This window comes from Muntiacus reevesi, chromosome 3 (genome assembly GCF_963930625.1).
Source record: "Muntiacus reevesi chromosome 3, mMunRee1.1, whole genome shotgun sequence".
Taxonomy (NCBI): Eukaryota; Metazoa; Chordata; class Mammalia; order Artiodactyla; family Cervidae; genus Muntiacus; species Muntiacus reevesi.
This window is the reverse complement of record NC_089251.1, coordinates 139,493,133-139,515,366: the sequence shown is the minus strand read 5'-3', so window position 1 is coordinate 139,515,366 and position 22,234 is coordinate 139,493,133. Positions and strand designations below refer to the sequence as shown.

The 22,234-nt window shown below is 39.6% G+C and overlaps 1 protein-coding gene across 14 annotated transcripts in view; it reads left to right on the top strand.

The window, feature by feature from the left end:
- The first annotated feature begins 576 nt into the window (after positions 1 to 576).
- PIKFYVE (phosphoinositide kinase, FYVE-type zinc finger containing) overlaps positions 577 to 22,234 on the top strand; it is a 201,996-nt gene continuing 180,338 nt past the window's right edge. For 11 of the 14 annotated variants that reach the window (XR_010662429.1, XM_065930683.1, XM_065930682.1 and 8 more), the window contains exons 1-8: positions 748 to 887; positions 4,209 to 4,389; positions 5,979 to 6,128; positions 6,663 to 6,698; positions 9,383 to 9,501; positions 10,235 to 10,406; positions 14,582 to 14,789; positions 15,631 to 15,720. Coding sequence is in view for 13 of the 14 variants with exons in the window: in XM_065930683.1 (XP_065786755.1) it covers positions 4,218 to 4,389; positions 5,979 to 6,128; positions 6,663 to 6,698; positions 9,383 to 9,501; positions 10,235 to 10,406; positions 14,582 to 14,789; positions 15,631 to 15,720 (947 nt within the window). In the remaining variant the exon portion in view is untranslated. Of the gene's footprint in view, positions 589 to 747; positions 888 to 4,208; positions 4,390 to 5,978; positions 6,129 to 6,662; positions 6,699 to 9,382; positions 9,502 to 10,234; positions 10,407 to 14,581; positions 14,790 to 15,630; positions 15,721 to 22,234 lie in introns of those variants that run through there. The other 3 variants (XM_065930681.1, XM_065930691.1, XM_065930680.1) reach the window with 2 other exon arrangements.

Genomic DNA, 22,234 nt, shown 5'->3' with positions numbered 1-22,234 from the left:
GAAGAAATTGGTAATTTGTTTAAGATCACGTGACCATCTAGCAGCATCTCTCAAGTCTGATAACAGTGTTCGCTCTAAGCACAAGTGTCAGTCTGTAAGAAAGCTGAGCGCGGTAACATTCAGTTCAGTTCAATTCAGTCGCTCAGTCGAGTCCCATTCTTTTCAAGCCCGCAGACTGCAGCACGCCAGGCTTCCCAGTCCATCACCAACTCCCGGAGTTTACTCAAACTCATGTCCATTGAGTCGGTGATGCCAACCAACCATCTCATCCTCTGTCGTATGAGTGCCCATATTATCGAAAACATACGGTAACCACAGTCCTGCCTGCACCCGTCTGGTGACCCGGCACGCGTGATGCTCACGCGCGCAGTCGCCGTGGCTTCCTCTAGGAAGACAGGCGGCTTAATCTTGGTCAAGGTGTCGAGCACGACTTTATCTGGGCTGGATTCCTTCTGCCTGAGCGTCTGATCAGAACGTCGTGTGGGCGGGGCACGGAGGGCGGAGCCGCCGCCCGGAGAGTTGTGGATTGGAGGGGAGGAGGAACAGGGGGCGGAGCCTTGGGGGGAAGCGAGAAGCCGCCGCAACCATGTAAGCAGCTTTGCTTCCTGCCGCAAGCGCCGGCGGCCTGAGAACCGCGGCGCTAGGCTCCTAAACCGCTCTCCAGCGCCTGGACCCGGTGAACCCGAGGCTGGGGTGGAGGGTGGCCCGCGGGGCTGGGGCGGGAGGCGCAGGGAAGGGAGGGACTTGGCGCGCGGCCGGTTGGGCCTAAGTGTGGGGAAGAAGGCAGGTTTAGGAAGCTCTATGGCCGGAGCGGAGGGGAACTCTGAAGAGAAGGCGGCAGCTGGACTCCACAACTAGGGCTGAGGCCGGTCTGCGGCGGAGGCCGGGTAAGGAAAGGCAGAGAACCCGTTCTCCAGTTCAGGCGACTCCCCTGATTCCCCGGCCGCCCCTTGTTTAGCGAGTGGGAAGGGATCCGGCTGGGACTGTCTTGAAGAGGTTTCCTTGGAAGCATTTGAAGTTCCCTCGCTCCTGTCTTGTCCCGTGTACTTGAACTTATTTCAGAGGTCCCTCGTCCAGTTCCTCCTCTCTCTGATGGGTAAGCTCTGAGCCTGTGTTTCAGAGGTGCATACGTAGACTAGACAAGAAAGTTCCTAATCTACAGAAACGATACCAGTAGTGAGGTTTCAGTTAAGTATTTACCTCTTATAGTGCTCGTCTCTGCTCTTTGAGACCTTTCCGTTTGTACCTGTGTCAGGCTCTTGAGGAGAAGACCTGATTGCCCAGTTAGTATTTTCCCCTTGCTTAGAACGTTCCCAACAAGCGGATGAGAATGGATTTTTTTTAGGAAATTTGGGGTCTTTATTATTAAGACAGTCAAGAACTATGAGAAATATTGGAATTCCGTATGTCCTTTCTGTTTTTCTGCTGAGTGTATTTATTAGATTATCCTGTACTGATTCAGTGCACACTCTTGTAAAATTACTTCGATATTGACAGGAGAGGTGGTCATGTTTTATTGTAGTGTTTTGTTTCTGATTTATTTGAATCTTGTTTTCTAGCACTCCCAAACTCCCACTGTTCGAATTCTTACAAAAAATATTCTTGATTTCTTTCTGTTGGATTCGAGTTTGTGACATAGGTGGGCAGATTAAGTTTCTGTTGAAGAGCAAGACTACTCTCCCATGTCCTCTTTTTCTTCTTTCTGAGAAGAAGAATATGGATAATGTGGTTTTCCTTTAGAAAGCCTCCGTCTGTTGGTACGTCAGTCAAAAATTGAACAAAAAAAAATCTTTGGAAGTGGAAACTAACATTTCTAGTGTTCTACTCCCCTGCATTGATAGATATATTTTGAGTATCTTTTTTTTTTAAAACACTGTACTTAGAAATGACTGAACTGATACTTGGGTTTTTCTGTCTGCTAAAATTTTGATTTGCTGGTGGAGTAGGCTTATTTTCTAAATGTCAATTCCTGACAAGCCTTTTGATAGTGCTTAGTGGATCTGCATATGTAAGTCTGCAAAGGAGAAGTGGCAATGTGTTGGTGATCCATGAGAGAGGTCTTTGAATGAGTAAGTGAATACATCTAGTTACCTCTCAGATAGGAAAGAATCCTAGTTTATGTCACAGACAGTTATTAAGCTACCAGAGAAAGAGTTGTAAGGTAGTTTTCATGGTCGTGGTATCAGTATATAATTACTGTGATTAACTCTGCGTGATTGTATTCTTTTAGAGACTGCATTGGTCAGTGTCTTCCTGGTGATTTTTATCCTCACATCTCCTAAGTCTAATAAAAGTCTGTGTGTGGGTGACTCTTCGGCGTGATGCTGAGACTCTCCAGGAAGGTTGCTTTACTCTGCTCATGTTCCTTGTGTCGAAGCAGAGTGTAGGATGTTCTCTGAGGCCTTCAGGTTGTTATTGCTGTCACGGTATTCCTTCTCTCCAGACCTCCCTTTTTACTTTTTTGAGTTTACACTTGGTCAGTCAATCATCAGCTAATTTCCCAACCCTTTCTGCCGGAGTGTGGGTTGTCAGGACACTTTAGAAGGACGTGTCCTTTCCCTCCTTCCTTCCTCTTCTCCTCCTCTTTTTCCTCCCCCTACCCCATTCCAATAAATGTTTGTTGCCAAAATTCTTTTTGTCAGTGGTCTTTTTTTTTGTTTGTTTAATGAACAATTAATTAAATTATTAATCAGGCAACATCCTGAACAGTTAGAATTCAAATAGACCAGAATTGAAAGTCTGTGAAGAGCTACAAAATCATTTTGCTCTAAAGACTAATTCTGGGCCTTTTATGGGCAAGCACTCTGCTAAAAGTGCTTCATATACACTATCCCACTTAGTCACACTATGCCTCAGTTTCCGCTATGTGAAATGAGGATGGTAATATATATCTCACAGGGCTCTTACGTGGGTTTACTCAGCTGAGAAATTTCACAGTCAGAATTTGAAGCCTAGAGTGTATGCCTCCAAAACCATTGCAAACTTGAAATACCTCTTTAATTAAAAGAGAAAATAATTAGATAAAAAATGCTGCCCTCGGGGGGAAAAAAGTAATTCTGGAGTGAAACTTGGCGTCTAGTTACAGTTGGACCACTGAATAGCTATGTGACCCTTGAGAAAGTTGTTTTGGGGTCAGTGTGCGTTGGTTGCCTCAGAGATAAAATGTAGTAATAAGGCCAATTCTGTGTTCCAGGAATTTATAGAAATGAAATGAGATGGTAGGTAGGATTTTGAAAGTGAAGAGCATTTTATAAGAGTGTAGTGTCCTCCTTGTAAATATAAGATTCCAAGCTCTAGCATTTTAATGAATTATGCATAGTTCATGGTCTTCTCTTTTATTTGAAGTATTGATCAATATGGCAGAAAATAGACATCTGTGCTTTTCTGTTACCTGCATCTAAGGGTGTCGGTAACAGTCCTTTGGTTGAGTTATGATTTTTGGTTATTTAGAAAAAAAAGCACTTTAAGATCTTCATTTTAATGCCTATATGAGTTTAGATTTAAGGAGAAAAACCAGGCTCCTGTACCTAGGAGGACATGTAATGGGGATCAGCTTGTTGGTTTAGATCGTTCTCATAGTTGATGAGACATAGTTTGAGGTAACTTTTGAGGTTATATAGAAATGTCATTAAGGGATGACTTTTATTTTCCGTTCTTGGAAGTGTTTATTTTTTTTAATATTTTTTTAAAAAGCAGACACTGGGATAAGTAAAATAAAGCTTTGAAGAGTTTGTATGCTTTTGTAAAACCAGTTCCCCCCATCTCCCCAACTTTAAAGAGCTATTTTTTTTCAAGGAAAAAAATCTTAGAATGAAAAATATATAAATTAAGTGACAAATCTTTTTTTCCTTTTTGCCTGTTCACATTTTTTCCTTGCCTTCAAATTTTTAGTACTTTTGGTTTTTTTTTTTGTTTGAGACTACAAATACATATATACATAAAATACAAATACCTAAAAATATATTAATTTTGAAAGTGAGATTGACTGTAAACGTTCCTAGTTTTAGATAATTGAAACTCTTCCTTATGATCTAGACTGCAGTGTTTTCAAGTATTGATTTGGAATGTATGCTGAAGTAGACTTAAGTACTCTGGTTTTCTTAGGTGTGAGTTTTTGAAGTCAGATTTCTAGACATTTGGGCGCTGTTTGGAATCAGCCTTTGGGCTTCCTGAGTAACTTACTTTTGCTTATTTCTTTTGTTTGTTAGACTCATGAAATGGCCACAGATGATAAGACTTCTCCAACATTGGACTCCGCTAATGACTTACTTCGGTCTCCTACCAGTCCTTCTCATCTCACACACTTTAAGCCTCTGACTCCTGATCAGGACGAGCCTGCTTTTAAATCAGCGTATAGTTCTTTTGTCAATCTCTTTAGATTTAACAAAGGTAAGACCTGTTAAAGATCAGACACTCTGCCATCTTGATTCTCTGAAATTCTCTTGTTCAACTTTCATGCTGTGTCTTTACAAGAAAGTGAATATTAACTAGGAAGTAGCCTTCATCATAGATCCTCGGGTTTAACTACGTAAGAAAAGAAAACTAGAGTTTTCTCTTTAATCTTAGTAATTATTGGAAAGGGAAGTTGGAATTGAAAACTAAATGTTAAAAGGAGGTTAAAGTTAGCATCCATCGTTGTTTTTTCCTTTGTTAATATATCTGTATTCTTAAGTCCATAGAATGGACTTTGTTCTTTTAGAGGTTAATAGCCAAAAGATTTTAATGAAAGCAATGAAACTAAAGAATCAGCACATAGGAGGAAGGGTTCATATTTTTCAAAAATTAAAAGCTGTCAGCAGGCTTGTTGTTAATTTGTTTAATACATTTAATGATAGCAAATGAAAATATGTTTTAAAAATGAACTCTTTTTAAGAAATGTTTTTTACTCATTAGAAGAGTTAAAAAACATGGTCTACATCTTTTGCTTTATATTTGACAGTATTGTTTGAAATGTGTTAGAAAGTAATCCCTCTCTTTGAAAGGGGTTTATGGGTTAATAATTTAACTCAGTGGAAATTTTAATAGTATTAACTGATTTTTATTAGCAGGCATGTTTAAAACTCTGTAAAACCTCCCATTAGTCCATCATTTTGAAAACTGTAATCTTTTTTTTTTTTAAAGAAACCTCACAGTCTTATTTTGAATAATTCTGAATTTATGGAAAAATTAGAAAAATAATACAGAAATTTCTCATATATCCCTACACCCAGTTTTCCCTGTTATTGACCTCATACATTGGTAGAGTATGTTTATTATAATCATTGAGCCATTATTAACACAGTATTACTAACTGAAGTATGTATTTTATTCATATTTCTCCAGTTTCTACCTAATGTCCTTTTTGTGTTCCAGGATCCTGTCTAGGTTACATTACATTTACAGTAGTCTTTAAATTTAGACTTCCCTGGTGGCTTAGATGGTAAAGCGTCTGTCTACAATGTGGGAGACCCGGATTTGATCCCTGGGTGGGGAAGATCTCCTGGAGAAGGAAATGGCAACCCACTCCAGTATTCTTGCCTGGAAAATCCCATGGATGGAGGAGCCTGATAGGCTACAGTCCATGGGGTTGCACAGAGTTGGACATAACTGAGCGACTTCACTTACTCACTTTTATTTAGCAAATGTTTATTGAGCACCTGCTATCCACTGGGCAGTATGTTAATAGTCAAGGAATCTATTCCATAAATAAAATAGAATAGCAAAAGATCCCAACCTTCATGTGAAGCTTGCATTCTATTTCCATTAATATGCTCAAGAAATTTCTAGTGAAAAGTAAAACAAACTGAAGGTCACATATACCAAGGATGTAATTATTGGCCTGTAATTTTGCCACCTGTTTTGAATTTTTTAACCCTAAGTTTTACTTAGATATGTGATACAAGTATACATTCTTTCCTGAAAAATCTCATCTGTTTCCTTTTCTTTGCTGAGCTCTTGAGTCTTAGTTTCCAATAATTCCAAGCTTTCCTTTGCTACAGAGAGAGGAGAAGGGGTCCAGGGAGAGCAACAGTCTCTGAGTGGAAGTTGGACCAGCCCTCAGCTCCCTTCAAGGACACAATCTGTGAGATCACCTACACCTTATAAAAAGCAGCTTAATGAGGAGTTCCAGCGTCGATCTTCAGTGTTAGGTATGATACTGTTCGCATTTCATTCCTTTCTGAGTATTAGACTTCCCAGTCATTGTGTTTCCCAGGTTGTTTATTGACTTAACTTTTTTGCTATTTGGAATAGTTAGGTACTCTTGAGAATTAATGAAACTTACCTGGATAGTGAAATAATTTGTTGATACCTAAACAGAAGTTCTTAAAACATTTCATTAAACTTTAATTTGGGCTTTCCAAGTGGTGCTTGTGGTAAAGAACCTGCCTACCAATGTAGGAGACATAAGAAACATGGGATAGATCCCTGGGTTGGGAAGATCCCCTGGAGAAGGACATGGCAACCCACTCCAATATTATTGCCTGGAGAATCCCAGTGACAGAGGGATCTCCAGGGAATCCTGGTGGACTACTGTCCATAGGGTTGCAAAGAGTTGGACATGACTGAAGTGACCTAGCAAACAAGAGTTCTTAAACATTTCAGTAAACTTTAATTTGGGCAAGGCAGAGATCTCTTGACTGTTTTTTTTTTTTTTTTCGATTAATTACTTGCTTGGGTTTCAGCAGAGGACAGTTTGCAACACTCCCAGGAGAACTCAGGTTAGTTTGAACTTTGTGACTGCTGCATCTGTTCCTGGGGTGGCGTGTAATGCGCTGTGCATGCCGCTGGCTGCAGAAGTCTCTCAGTCCCATCGGTGGGCTGCCACTTGCTCTTGGCTTTCTGTCCTTGTCGGGGTGCAAGCTGTCAGTGTGGCTGGATGAACTGAGCTCCTGTCACCTGTTCGTTCTCCATCCTGGTGTGCTCTCCCATCATCTCCTTCATTGTTGAGTACAGACTGGGATCAGTGCCTGCATCAAGAGACTAGGTAAAGTGAGTTGTATGTTTTATTTCTGTTAGATTATTCAACTCAATGCAGTGGTTTGCCTGACTCAAGGTGGTAGGGGAAGGGCAATGAGAGGTGGCATAAGAGCAGGAAAGAGGTACAGCATTGAAAATCAGGTGTCTGTGAACGTCAGATCTTGTCTTATCTGGCCAGTCTTCTCCCCAAGGTCTTCAAGTGACAAGTAGGCAGGCACAAGTAATGGTGGTCGGCAGAAGCAGGTTTTATTAATAGCTAGTTGGGACTTGTCTCAGAACCTGCTACCAGTAGGTCAGAGGAGGAGGTGAAGCCGAGCAGAAGGAGAGTTTTTCCCAGAGGACTGGAGCAGAGCTGGCTGTGTCACCTCTGCAGGTTTCCCAGGGCAGAGGGCCCTAGCCTGGGTTATGTCAGCTGTTGGGTAGGAAGAATCAGAAGGAAGGAAGGGGGAGAGGGAGAAGGGAGTTCTTACTCCACATGGATGGAAGGAAGAGACCATCCCTAATCTGACTTTGAACCTTACAACTCCTTAACTCTTGAACCCGGTCCGTAGTGTCACTCCTATTTTTGTTAAGGGAACTCTTCTGATTATATCCTATACTGAATTAAGCATAGGATTTCTTCGTTTATAAAATTGAGGAGTTGGTCTAGAATCTGTCTTTTAGGGATTACAAACTGACAGCTTACCAAACCTTGTCTTGTTATTTTGATAAGCTTGAATTTAAATATTCCTAGGTAGAACCTGTGATGTCTGGTTTGCTGCATTCCTTACAGTCTTTGCTCAGTCCCCTTGATTCTTTGATTCTTCCTTAGCTGCTCAAGGCATTTGAGTTTGACGAGCCTGGGACTGTTTGACCAGTCTAGTTCCTTTCCCTATTAAAAGACTGTGATTCCACAATTTACCAGCTCTCTGACCCTGGGAAGTCATTTGGTTTTCTATTAAGAATATTCATTTTACAGGAGAAGCAGCTGAGATGATTGCTTGAGGGCAGAACCAGATTTTCTTTCCTTTTTCTTTCGTCCTCATCCATGTTGAAGGCATCACCTGTTGTTTCTAGGAATAGTCTTGCTCCTGCTTTTTCAGTGGATGATGCTGTTTGTGTTCTCTTATACTCCTGAGTGGCTATACGCAAGGGGCTTTGCAGTTAATTATTTCCTGTGCCTGGGACCACGGCTTTACTGTTCTAAGAGCTTCATCTGTCTCTCCTTTGGCAGTTCCTAAATCATGGAGAGTTAGTTTATCACAAGCCAGTTGGTTTATCAAGCAGTTTTGTCATTCTAATACATATACATTTTTATTCTAGTAATAATGTATCTGCTGAGATTAAGGCATTTATAGAAAGGTAAAGTTTTCAGTTTTGTAACGTAAGTGCCGTTTAAATAATTATTTCCATAATTAATATTGTTGAAAATTCTTCATCAGTTTAGATTTAAATATTAACTTCCTGTTTCTTTGTAGCCTTTTCTTTGCCACTCAGCCAAAACAAAGAACATCTAAAGCAAATGTAACAAATAGTGAGTTTGGGAAAGATTTAGAGAGGGCCTTGCCATAGGTTATGAGGTTAATGAGATTAAGCTAATAGCGATGTTCATCCATTTTGTCAGGCCACCTCTACTTCATCCTTAGGTTTAAAAACTGCTGGAGCCAGGGACAGGTAGAAACCTCAGTTGTAATCTTGCTCTAAAATAAGGAAATAACATATGAAAGCTTTGGTGGGCATAGCCTGTTCTGGCCACAAAACTGGGATGTAGGCCTGTTTTTTTATTGACAGGACTGGCTTCAAGAGCTGTTTCAAGACCAAGTGATTCCTTCTTGCTTGGAGCTGTAGGGGAGGGGAAGTGGCAGGGAAGGGTAGGGCTGGAGCTCTAGCAATTCTTTGGTAAAGAGAAGTCTTCTTGGACGTTGGTGAAGGGAAGTGCATAAATTACCATCCTGGGTGTTCTGAAGTCTGTCAGACTCTGAGGTTGGCTATTAAATTCTTTCCTAATGATCTGTAACATAAGCCTTTGGTTTTGTGATCTGTAGGCCTAGCCGAACTGTTCAGCCCTGTTGCTGACCTGATTACTATGGAGACTAGGCTAGAATAACTCACTGGCATTGCTTTTCCTTCTGCTGAATTTCTAGCAGAAATTTATTCTGACTTGGGACTGAAGGGCCCAAGAAATGACTAATGAGTTTTGTGCCATGTTAAGTGATGCTCCCATCCAGGCCTCAAAATCATCAGTGGCCTCAGACAGTGCTGTCTCAGTCCTCATTTGCTTGTGAAGCAGTGTTTTACTCTTTGAGCTGCCTGTTACCCTTACAAAGACTAGTTTTAACTCTCAGGCTGTGTCACTGGCTGGGAGAACGTAAGTATATGCTAAAAGTAAGAAGCACTTTGCATTGAGACTGTTAAAATAGTCTTTTGTTTTGTAATCCTGGCTCAGACACCAGAAGGAAGGCAGAACCTACTTTTGGAGGTCATGACCCTCGCACCGCTGTTCAGCTTCGAAGCCTCAGCACAGTATTAAAACGCCTCAAGGAAATCATGGAGGGGAAGAGCCAGGTATTGTCTAGATTCTTTAGATTACTTGTTAAGCACTGATATGGGGATCATGCAGTGCTCACTGAAAATGGTACAATGCCACTTGAAAGAAAGTTCAGTTAATGCTTACTCCAACTGTAGACAGCAGATTTTTACTCATATATTCCTTATTTTAATTTATCAAATTTTTTTCCTTTTTACGGGTTGTGCCTTTTGTGCTCTATTTAAAAAATGTTTTTCTAACCCAGGGGCAGTAAAAAATGAACCATGGGAGACTATCTTCCATGGTTTCTTCAAGAAGCTTTGTTGTTGATGTGAAGGTACATGGATCAAGATTCATTTTTTTCCCCCATGGATGTCCAGTTGGACCCAGTACCATTGTCTTTTTTTAAAGACTGTCCCTCACTGATTGCATTATAGACCTTGTCGTAAGTCTGCATACTCGTGTGAGGGTGTGCCAGGCTCTTCTCTTCCTTGCACAGCTCCTCTTTTCCTTACGCTAATACTTTGTCTAAAATAACTGTAGGTTTAGAATAAACCTTAATGACAGACACTGTAAGTGCGTCAGCTTATTCTTCTTTAAGATTGCCTTGGTTGGTTCTCTTGAACTTTTGCATTCCCGTGTGAATTTTAGAAATAGCTTGTTAATTTCTGCAAAAGAAATTTTCTAGGATTTTGACTAGCACTGTATTTGCCTTTGCATTTTGATAAATCAGTGTTTTCAGGAAGCCTTCACACATTTTTATTGTTGCAGGATAGTGACCTGAAGCAATACTGGATGCCAGATAGCCAGTGTAAAGAGTGCTATGACTGTAATGAGAAGTTTACCACTTTCAGGCGCAGACACCACTGCCGGCTGTGTGGGCAGATTTTCTGCAGTCGTTGCTGCAATCAAGAAATCCCTGGAAAATTTATGGGTTATACAGGTAAATGAGCTTTATTGACAATTTTACAATTTTTAAAGGTCATAGCAATAAAATAGTTGCAATAGGGGACCCATGTTAAGTCATTTTTTATTTTGGACTTTATGTGTGAGACGTGGGGAGAACAAACACGAGGGAGACACGACTTTGCTTTAAAGGACTTTGTGGTCAAATAAGAAAGTAGATGGAGATGTTCATAAATAACAAGAGTAAAAGGCTGTGTGTCATAGATAGTAGTGAAAAACCACGGCACCATTCATGTTTTTTAGGCAGGATGGTTAGAGTGATGGTTAGAGTCGTTTATGTTACCATGAGAGTTTTTATTTTACAAAATACAAATTTTGTATTTTATATATGCAAAATATATACAGATATATATTCCTTAACACTATGCTCTAGCAAATTGCATTTTCTCATATTCTTTCCTAAACTTTAGTAATATAGAAACTTAAAATTATTTATTGAAGCAGAAGAAAATTAAGCAATGGTGTGTGTAGTGACTAGGGAGTGGAAGGTGTGCAGAAGTTACCAAAAAGAGAGCATTCTCAGTATTTCTCTCATGTTATTTTTATTATCATGTAAATCTTCCTTGTGGCCTTATTCACTGAAAATTTCTTTTTAAACCTAAACTGCTTTAGAGTTCAGACCCCAATTATCTTTCATCCAAATTATGGCTACAGCCTTTTAAACTTTTTTTTACCTTTAATTTTTCCCTACCTCAAATTCTTTTTTCATGCTCTGGTCAGTGTCCTCTTAATTGCTAGTTTAATCATGTCAGAGTATTTCCCCTGCCTAATACCCTTTCAGAGCTCCCATTACTCTTTGGGTAAAATCTTGTCTTTTTAATGTGGTTGATGCCTCAGTTGCCTAGAGCTCTCTTAACAAAATACCACAAACTGAGTGGCTTAGAATAAACAGAAATTTGTTGTCTCACAATTCTGGAGGCCAGAACTATCATAATTGCCCTTACTCCACAGGTCAGGGAACAAATGTAGAGGTTTTGCTATTTGCTGAGAATGTCTATTCCAGTTGCATATTTTAGAACTGAGATATAACCACTACTGGCTTCGGGGACCTGTTGAACCCACTGTAAGATGGACCTGAGCTGAAACTCTATGGATCATGACCTCTGTAAGCCCCTGCTGACTTGAAACCATAGTAATGTTTTCTTAGTTTTAACTAAGTTAAAACTTGGTTAAGAAAACTAAGTTTTCTTAGTTTAACAGTTTCTTAGTATTAGTGTCAGTTCAGAGCCAAAGTCCAGTAATTGCCAAAAAGTTTGACTATTACCTTTTTCTCAATGCATGGTCACTCTGGTAAAAGGCTATAGGTCCTCAGAGGAGACCTCGTAGGAAGATTTAACAGTGTATGTTTTTTGGCAGTGTAGTGGATTCCTACCTCAAGGCGACCCAGCATCCATTCAGAGGACTTTGGGCCTGAGAATTTGTTGAGGGGTCATGATTCATTTTGATTCGAGATAGACTTTTGTTGTCTTGAGTTAGAATGCTTTTTCTTATACACATCCAGTAAGGATTTGGAAGACTGCCCATTTGCTTTAGGAACACCATGGTCAGAGGTGTCACAGATCTCTGTATGTGTTTGCTGTTCTGGTTACTGCTTTGACTCTGATGTCCGTTCCTGCTAACTTTGTCTTTTGAGATTAAGTGCCACCTCCCTGCCCCTGCCAACCTGGGATCCAGTGGGCCCAATGCATTTAGGTTTTCCAGTTCAGCACCAACTGTTCCATAATTCCTGCAGAGAGAGGTGACCACAAAACTCTACAGGGGTTGCCGGTGCTTCCCTCACATAGTCATAGTGACTATGTGCCCTCATAGTCAGGGTGACAGGTAGGTGCCCTGGGTCCTCCTGGGGCAAGTGAGCAGATCTTACCTGGTAAATCTGCTTTTAGCAGACTCTCTAAGCCTTTGGATCCCTTCCTTTAGAGCATTCCACAGGCCTTCAAATTATTGGATGAGATGCATCCATATTATGGAGGGTAATCTACTTAAAGTCACAGATTGTAAATGTGAATCACATCTTAAAAAAAAAAAAAACCCTTCACGACAACAACTGGACTATAGTTGGACCAACTCATTAGTCTTGCCAAATTGACACATAAAATTGACCATTGCAGTTGGCATAATAGATTCTGAACACAAAGGTATATTGTGACCCTGAATACCTAGAATACTTAGGCACGTAGAAACAGATGAGTGGACGTTATTGTTAATGGTAGTAGCAGTATTGTCTCTGGGTCTGCCCTGCAACTTTTGGATTGTATGTGTCTATTGTCTCCAGTGAACTGAGGGGCTATGTCTTGTCAGCCTTTTCACCACCTCATGTAATTTTTTTTTTTTACTGCTCTATAGGCCCTTGCTGGTGAAGATTCTCCATGAAATGAAAACTTTTCTGGTCAAGCTTGGCTCCCTTAATTGACCTGATCATTTTCATTCTAATAGCTGGCTGATTAAGGGAGATTTTCTTTACAGTGTAAGAACCAAGCCTTTGTTGTGGCAACTTAAATACTTTTCTGCAGGAAGTAATTTTATCTCTTTTCCGAAATTCAGCCTTGGTCAGCTAGTGGTGGTATGTCCCCCACTTATTTATCCTGGGCTAGAGTTCAGTTTTTTTTGTTGGGGGGAAGAGGTTTGGGGTTGGTGGTGGTTCATGATTGGAGACATTTTTCTTTAAATTTGTCTGTTGAATTGTGTTAGAAATGAGTAACCCAGCAAGTGATATTTAATTTTGCTTAAAATACATGCATAATTTAATAAAATGGAGTACTATAAAATAGTTGTCTTAAAACAAAAAATAAGACCCTATATTGTCCTTCATAGTAATTATGATAAAACCCAGTACAGTTGACTTCCAGAAGTCTTTTGTTCCATGTCACTTCAGTTTTCTAATGTTAATGGTAAAAAGAAGGTAGAATTGTTATGTAACATGTTATTAGTAAAGTTTAAGTATCTCACCTCCTTTTTTAGTATGCTAAAATGTTATAGAATCACACAAAAAATTGTTACAGAAGAACAGGGTAGAAATGAAACTTATATTTGGGTAGGACTGCTTCCAGGGGAAAAAAAAAAAAACAGTATTATTAAATAACCTTATCGTCTTCCCAAGAATATTTCATTTCCCTCCTAACTTTTACCATGAGAATTTCCTTTATAGTTCCCCTGACCCATATTTCTTATTGTTTGTAAGCCAGTTTTGTTTGTTTTTAAAGTTTTTGAAACTGTGCCCCCTTGTGGAGGTCAATCTTTATGACTTTACATAAAGAACTAAATAACATTTTCCTTCTTCCTTGTTACCGAGGTAAAAAATGTTCCTTCTATTTGTGTTGGTTTAATGTATTCAACTAAAATTTTTTTCCTTGAATCTCTTGTCTTTGATAGAGTCCCTTACTTCACTTCTAGAACCTTGAGAAATACTCTTTTAGCGGAGTTTTCTAGTACACTGAATCATATTTTCTTAAGTTGTTATAAATATTTGCAGTAATTTGGGTAGCTGGATGGATTTATCATAATTTTGGTTTTTATTTAAAATTTTTTTTATTATTTTATACGGTAAATGCTTATTTACCCACATATTTGCTCTTCCTGTTGCTTTCTTTTTTTAATTGAAGTACAGTTGCTTTAGAATGTTATATTGGTTCCTGCTGTACAATGAAGTGAATCAGTTATATGTAGACATATATCCCCTCCCTCTTAAACCTCCCTCCCACCCCCTTTAGTTTTTTTTTTTTTTTTCCCTTTAGTTTTAAAATATATAACAGAGTTAACAAAGTTACTTTACTTTTAAAAAGAGGTCTTGTCCACCAGCCCAGGTTGGATACATGAGACAAGTGCTCAGGGCTGGTGCACTGGGAAGACCCAGAGGGATCGGGTGGAGAGGGAGGTGGGAGGGGGATCGGGATGGGGAATACATGTAAATCCATGGCTGATTCATGTCAATGTATGGCAAAAACCACTACAATATTGTAAAGTAATTAGCCTCCAACTAGTAAAAATAAATGAAAAAAAAAAACAAAAAGAGGTCTTGTTCGGTAGTCTTTACTTGAAGATGGTTCCCTGTTATTAGATTAACTATTAAGCCAAGGGTTTAATGGTTCTGGTAAGTAGATACGTTAGTTATCGTCTAATAAGTTTTCTTCTTCTTCTTCTTTTTTTTCCTCTTAGGGGACCTCCGAGCCTGTACATACTGTAGAAAAATAGCCTTAAGTTATGCTCATTCCACAGACAGTAATTCCATTGGTGAAGACTTGAATGCTCTTTCAGACTCCGCTTCCTCTGTGTCTATACTTGACCCGAGTGAACCCCGTACACCTGTGGGGAGTAGAAAAGCCAGCCGCAACATATTTTTAGAGGATGATTTTGCCTGGCAAAGGTATAGTCACTTACATATCTGCAGTGCTATTCCACTTAGTTATGGGGACTAAGAAGAAAATATTTGAACTCAGGATTTCTACCCCAGAGCACTTCTGTATTGTATATGTGATTGAAGAGTTCTATAAGTTGCTCATTCAGCCAGTTTTATTGCCACCTGTTATACTTAATAACTAGGACTTCCCTGTGACTCAGCGGCAAAGAATACATCTGCTTGCAGTGTAGGAGATGCAGGAGATGTGGGTTTGATCCTTGGGTTGGGAAAATCCCCTTTAAGAGGAAATGGCATCCCACTCCAGCATTCTTGCCTGGGAAATTCCATGGACAGAGGAACCTGGTGGGCTACAGCCCAGGGGGTCACAAAGATTCTGGGCTTCCAAGCTGGTGTGGTGATAAAAGAATCTACCTGTAATGCAGGAGATGCAAGAGACGCGAGTTTGACCTCTGGATCGGGAAGATTCTCTGGAGTAGGAAGTGGCAACCCACTCCAGTATTCTTGCCTGGAAAATTTCATGGACAGAGGAGCCTGTTGAGCTGTAGTCCGTAGGGTCTCAAAGAGTCAGACGTAACTGGAGCACGCACACACACACACACACACACACACACATTCTAACACATACACACTCACTTAATAAACTTCCTTTATTGATCTTTTGATGATGTTATCCTGAAGACAAAAATTATCCTATTTCTACCTCAACTGAAAGAAGAAAATAAGAATGACCCATAAGCTCATTATTGCAGAAAAACAATCTGCTTTGAAATGTTATAGCACTCTATTGAAATTGGATTTGCCTGTAACTCTCTTAAATCGTCTCAGTATATTCCTATTTTCTTTCTAGTTTAATTCATCCAGACTCTTCAAACACTGCTCTTTCAACAAGACTTGTATCTGTTCAAGAGGATGCTGGGAAATCTCCTGCTCGAAATAGGTGAACTGCCAAATGAAAACACTGTGTTCTGTGCCTGTTATGTCTGGTTTTTCTTTTTTACAGTATTGAGAAGAACTAACATAAAATTAATAGGATTGATTTTTGTACATTTTCTTAGCTCTAGAAGCCGAACTAAACTTCCGTTTCCTTTTAGCTAGTCAGCTGTCACTTTCATTCTCACGTGGCCCTTTTCTACTCTTCTCTGGTGTCTTCAACCCTACTTTCTTCTGACTTATTAGCAGATGACTTCACTTTTCAACTACAGAGCAAAAAGGGGAGATGACAGAAGGGGACGACCTCAACTCTTAGCATCAGTTACCAACTTGATTATGTTTGAAGCTCATTCATTCCTCTTCACCTTGCTTCTCCATTTGTATTCTGCTTGTCATCCCTTATTCTTTCTTATTCAGTTCAGTTCAGTCACTCAGTCGTGTCCGACTCTTTGCGACCCCATAAATCACAGCATGCCAGGCCTCCCTGTCCATCAGCAACTCCGGAGTCCACCCAAACCCATGTCCATCAAGTCAGTGATGCCATCCAACCATCTCATCCTTTGTCATCCCCTTCTCCTCGTGCCCTGAATCTTTCCCAGCATCAGGGTCTTTTCCAATGAGTCAGCTCTTCGCATCAGGTGGCCAAAGTATTGGAATTTCAGCTTCAGCCTCAGTCCTTCCAATGAGCACCCAGGACTCATCTCCTTTAAGATGGACTGGTTGGATCTCCTTGCAGTCCAAGGGACTCTCAAGAGTCTTTTCCAACACAACAGTTCAAAAGCATCAGTTCTTCTGGTGCTCAGCTTTCTTTATAGTGCAACTCTCACATCCATACATGACCACTGGAAAAACCATAGCCTTGACCAGATGGACCTTTGTTGGCAAAGTAATGTCTCTGCTTTTTAATATGCTGTCTAGGTTGGTCATAATTTTCCTTCCAAGGAGTAAGCATCTTTTAATTTCATGGCTGCAATCACCATCTGCAGTGATTTCAGAGCCCAGAAAAATAAAGTCAGCCACCGTTTCCACTGTTTCCCCATCTATTTGCCATGAAGTAACGGGACTGGATACCATGATCTTAGTTATCTGAATGTTGAGCTTTAAGCCAACTTTTTCACCCTCCTCTTTCACTTTCATCAAGAGGCTCTTTAGTTCTTCTTCACTTTCTGCCATAAGGGTGGTGTCATCTGCATATCATAGGTTATTGATATTTCTCCCAGCAATCTTGATTCCAGCTTGTGCTTCTTCCAGCCCAGTGTTTATCATGATGTACTCTGCATATAAGTTAAATAAGTAGGGTGACAATATACAGCCTTGATGTACTCCTTTTCCTGTTTGGAACCAGTTTTGTTCCATGTCCAGTTCTGACTGTTGCTTCCTGACCTGCATACAGATTTCTCAGGAGGCAGGTCAGGTGGTCTGGTATTCCCATCTCTTTCAGAATTTTCCGCAATTTACTATAATCCACACAGTCAAAGGCTTTGGCATAGTCAATAAAGCAGAAATAGATGTTTTCTGGAACTCTATCACTTTTTTGATGATCCAGTGGATGTTGGCAATTTGATCTCTGATTCTTTTGCCTTTTCTAAAACCAGCTTGAACGTTCATCTGGAAGTTCATGGTTCACGTAATGCTGAAGCCTGGCTTGGAGAATTTTAAGCATTACTTTACTAGCATGTGAGGTGAGTGCAATTGTGCGGTAGTTTGAGCATTCTTTGGCATTGCCTTTCTTTGGGATTGGAATGAAAACTGACCTTTTCCAGTCCTGTGGCCACTGCTGAGTTTTCCAAATTTGCTGGCATATTGAGTGCAGCACTTTCACAGCATCATCTTTTAGGATTTGAAATAGCTCAACTGCAATTCCATCACCTCCACTAGCTTTATTTGTAGTGATGCTTCCTAAGGCCCACTTGACTTCACATTCCAGGATGCCTGGCTCTAGGTGAGTGATCACATCATTGTGATTATTTTATCTTTTTTGTTCTATTCTTCTCTGTATTCTTGCCACCTCTTCTTAATATCTTCTTCTGTTAGGTCCCTACCATTTCTGTCCTTTATTGAGCCCATCTTTGCATGAAATGTTCCCTTGGTATCTCTAATTTTTCTTGAAGAGATCTCTAGTCTTTCCCATTCTGTTGTTTTCCTCTATTTCTTTGCATTGATCACTGAGGAAGGCTTTCTTATCTCTCCTTGCTATTCTTTCGAACTCTGCATTCAAATGGGTATATCTTTCCTTTTCTCCTTGGCTTTTCACTTCCCTTCTTTTCACAGCTATTTGTAAGGCCTCCTCAGACAGCCATTTTGCTTTTTTGCATTTCTTTTTCTTGGGGATGGTCTTGATTCCTGTCTGCTATATTGTGTCACAAACCTCCATCCATAATTCATCAGGCACTCTATCAGATCTAGTCCCTTAAATCTTATTTCTCACTTCCACTGTATAATCATAAGGGGTTTGATTTAGGTCATATCTGAATGGTCTAGTGTTTTTCTCCACTTTCTTCAATTTCAGTCTGAATTTGGCAAAAAGAAGTTCATGATTTGAGCCACAGTCACCTCCCGGTCTTGTTTTTGCTGACCGTATAGAGCTTCTCCATCTCTGGCTGCAAAGAATATAATCAGTCTGATTTCGGTGTCGCTCATCTGGTGATGTCCATGTCTTCTCTTGTGTTGTTGGAAGAGGGTGTTTGCTATGATCAGTGCATTCTCTTGGCAGATCTCTATTAGCCTTTGCCCTGTTTCATTCTGTACTCCAAGGCCAAATTTCTCTGTTACTCCAGATGTTTCTTGACTTCCTACTTTTGCATTCCAGTCCCCTATAATGAAAAGGACATCTGTTTTGGATGTTAGTTCTAGAAGGTCTTGTAGGTCTTCATAGAACTGTTCTACTTCAGCTTCTTCAGCGTTACTGGTCAGGGCACAGAGTTGGATTACCGTGATATTGAGTCGTTTGCCTTGGAAACGAACAGAGATCATTCTTATTAGCCACCGTATTAATGTTCCTTATCTTCCACTACTCTCTGCTGACTCCTTACCATCTGCATTTAAACAAATTGAGGTCTTACCTATTAAAAAGAAACAAAACAAACCCCCTTCCTTTGTGTTTTGCCTATAGTTTTCTATATTATCAATATATTTTCTTAGCCAAATTCCTTGAAATAGTTGGCTTATAATTGTTCAGTAACTGCTCATTTCCTTTTCAATCTGCTAGAATTTTACTAACATCCACATCTCCCCCTGAAAACACACTTTCAATTATTACGAAGCTAATTGGTGAGCAAGTTGTTATAAACCTGAAGGAATAGGCGTCTGACTCACCATGGTTTAACATACATTCAGTTTATTCTTTCAGCAAGTAATTAATAAGTGCCCGCAAACTAGGTATTTGTTGTACAGCAGTGAATCAGACAGAAGTTTAAAGCTCACAGAAGCCTAAGGAATAGGGGAAGAGGTTGGAATTTTGAATAGCGTGCTCAGTGAAGACCTCACAGAGAGGGTGATGTCTGAGCAAAGACTTGAGGATGTGGGGGAGTAAACCATGCTGACATTTTATAGGGCAGTTTACTAAGCAGACCGGGAACAGCTAGTTTCCGAGAGGAGAGATGCCGGCGGGGAGTAATGGGAGTCCTGCGTACCAGGAGTAGAACCTGTTACTGTTCATTGTACAGATTTTGGCATTAATCAGTGAATGGGAAGCTGTTGTAGAGCTTCATTTTTTATTTATTTTGAGAAAATTTTATACTTGCAAAAGAGTTGCAAAAAATAGAAGTAAGTTTTCATACATCCTTCATTAAGATTCACTAGTTTACATTTTGCGCATTTACTTTTTTTTTTTTCTGGACTGTTTGAGAGTAAGTTGCAGACATCATCATCTTTTACTTTTAAGAAAGCTTATAAACTTCAGTTTGTAGAGCAGTGTAGGTTCACAGCAGAATTGATTGGAGAGTGCAGAGAGTTCCCATATAGCTCCTCCCCACAACGTCCTGCATTATAAATAAACATCCCACACTACAGTGGTATGTTGTTACGGTTGATGAACCTACAGTGACACAGCATTTTTACTCAAGTCTATAGTTTGTTCTGGGTATTGTATGTTCTGGGAGTTTGAACAAATATGTAATGACATATATTCACCACTGAAGCAGAGATCAGAATAGTTTCAGTGTTATAAAAAATCCTCTGTGCTCTACTTATTGATCCCTTACTCCCCCCAACCCATGGCAACCACACATCTTTTTAGTGTCTTCATAGTTTTGCCTTTTCCAGAATGTTACATAGTTGGAATCATACAGTATATAGCCTTTTCAGATTGATTTCTTTCACTTGGCAATATGCATTTTAGTTTCTTCCATGGGTTTTTTAAATGACTTGATAGCTCATTTCTTTGTAGCATTGGAGAATAGTCCCTTGTCTGGAACTACAAATTTATCCACTCACCTACTGAAGGACATCTTGATTGCTTCCATGTTTTGGCAACGATGAATAAGGTTTCTATAAACATGTATATGCAAGTTTTCATGTGGATATACTTTTCATTCATTTGGATAAATAATAAGGAGTGTGATTACTGGATCCTACAGTTAAGAGTATATTTAGTTTTGTAAGAAATTGCTTTCCACAGTAGCTGTACCAACCATGAATGGGAGTTGTGTCGTTCCCTATCCTTGCCAGTATCTGGTGTCATCTGTATTCTGGATTTCGACCATTCTGATAGGTGTATAATGCTGACTCATTGTTTTAATGTGCGATTCCCTATGGCTTGTGATGCTGAACATGTTTTCATATGCTCCCATCCTTGCTGTCTGCATACCTTCTTTGGGGGGGTGTCTGTCTAGGTCTTTGCCCTGCTTTTTAACTGAGTTGTTTTCTTATTGTTGAGTCTTTAGAGTTCTTTGTATGTTCTGGCCTTTGTATGTAACTGCCCTTTGTCCAAGAAATTCTTTGCAGATGTTTTTTCCAAGTCTGTGGCTTGTCTTCTAATTCTTGATGTTGTCTTTTGCAGAGCATAGAAGACATATTTATGCTCATCATTTTTAATTTTAATAAAGTCAGCCTATCAGTTTTTTCATGGATGATGCTTTGGTGTTGTATTTAAAAAGTCATCTCAGTACCCAAGGCCATCTAGATTTTCTCCTATGTTATTTTCCAGGAGTTAACTTTGCATTTTGCATTTAGATCTGTGATTCATTTTGAGTTAATTTTTTAGAACAGTCTAGGTCTAAAAAGGTCGGTGTCTAGGTTAATATTTTTTTGCATGTGGATGTCCAGTTGTTCTACCACCATTTCTTGAAAAGACTATCTTTATCTTTGCTCCATTAAACTGCCTCTGCTCCTTCATCAGAGATTAGTGACTGTTCTGTGGACCTGTTTCTGGGCTCTGTATTTTGTTCCACTGATGGTATTTGTCTGTTCTTTCGCTAATACCACATTTTCTTAGTTACTGTGGCAATATGGTGCATCTTTAAGTTGTATGTATCACTCTTCTGTTTGTTCCTTCCATATTACACTGGCTAAGGGCCTTTTGCCTCAACACATAAACCTTAGAATCAGTTTTTTATTATCTACAGAACAGCTTGCTAGCATTTTGACTGAGATTGTATTGAATCCATAGATCAGGTTGAGAAGTACTAATATCATGACAATATTGAGTTTTCTTATCCATGAACAATGACATATACTTAGTTCCTTGATATATTTCATCAAAGTTTTGTAGTTTTCTTCATTCAGATCTTGTACGTATTTAGATTTATACTTGAGTATTTCGTTTTGGGGAATGCTGATGTAAATGGTAATGTGTTTTAATTTTTAATTTCATTTGTTCATTGCTGGTATAGGAAAGTGACTGACTTTCATATATTAATCTTGCATCTTGCAACCTTGTTATAATTTTGGGAGTTTTTTGGTTGATCTTTTCAGATTTTTACATGGATGGTCATGTCATCTGTGAAGAAAGACAGTTTTAATTATTTTTTCCCATTCTGTGTTCCTTTATTACCTTTTCTTATTTCACTAGCTTATGTTCCCAGTATGACTTTGAAAATAAATGTCAAGAGAGGACATTCTTGCTTTATTCCTGCCTAAGCAGTTGAAATGACAGAGTGACCATTTATTGATATGGGTAAGACAAGGAGGAACAGTTTAGTTTTAGACATGTTGAATTTGAGATACCTCTAGACATCCAACTGAGATGTCAGGTAGCTGGATGTATAAATCTAGAGTTCAGGACAGGGATTCAAGTCTGAGATATAAACTTGGGCGGTATTATCATGTGAATCATATTTAAAACTATGAACCTGTGTGAGAACATCAAGAGAGTAAGTGTGGAAAGTGAGGAAGTAAGGACCAAGGACCAAGATTGGGGAAATGAAGAGGAACCAGAAAGGAGCCTGGGAAGGAGAGGTGAGTGATAAGGTCAGAGGAAGCCAAGAGAGCAGGTTGTCCTGGTAGCCAAGAGAAGAAAGTTTTTCAAAGAAGAGGGAGTTATCCTGCTGCTATGAGGAGTGAAAACTTGACTGTGATCAATA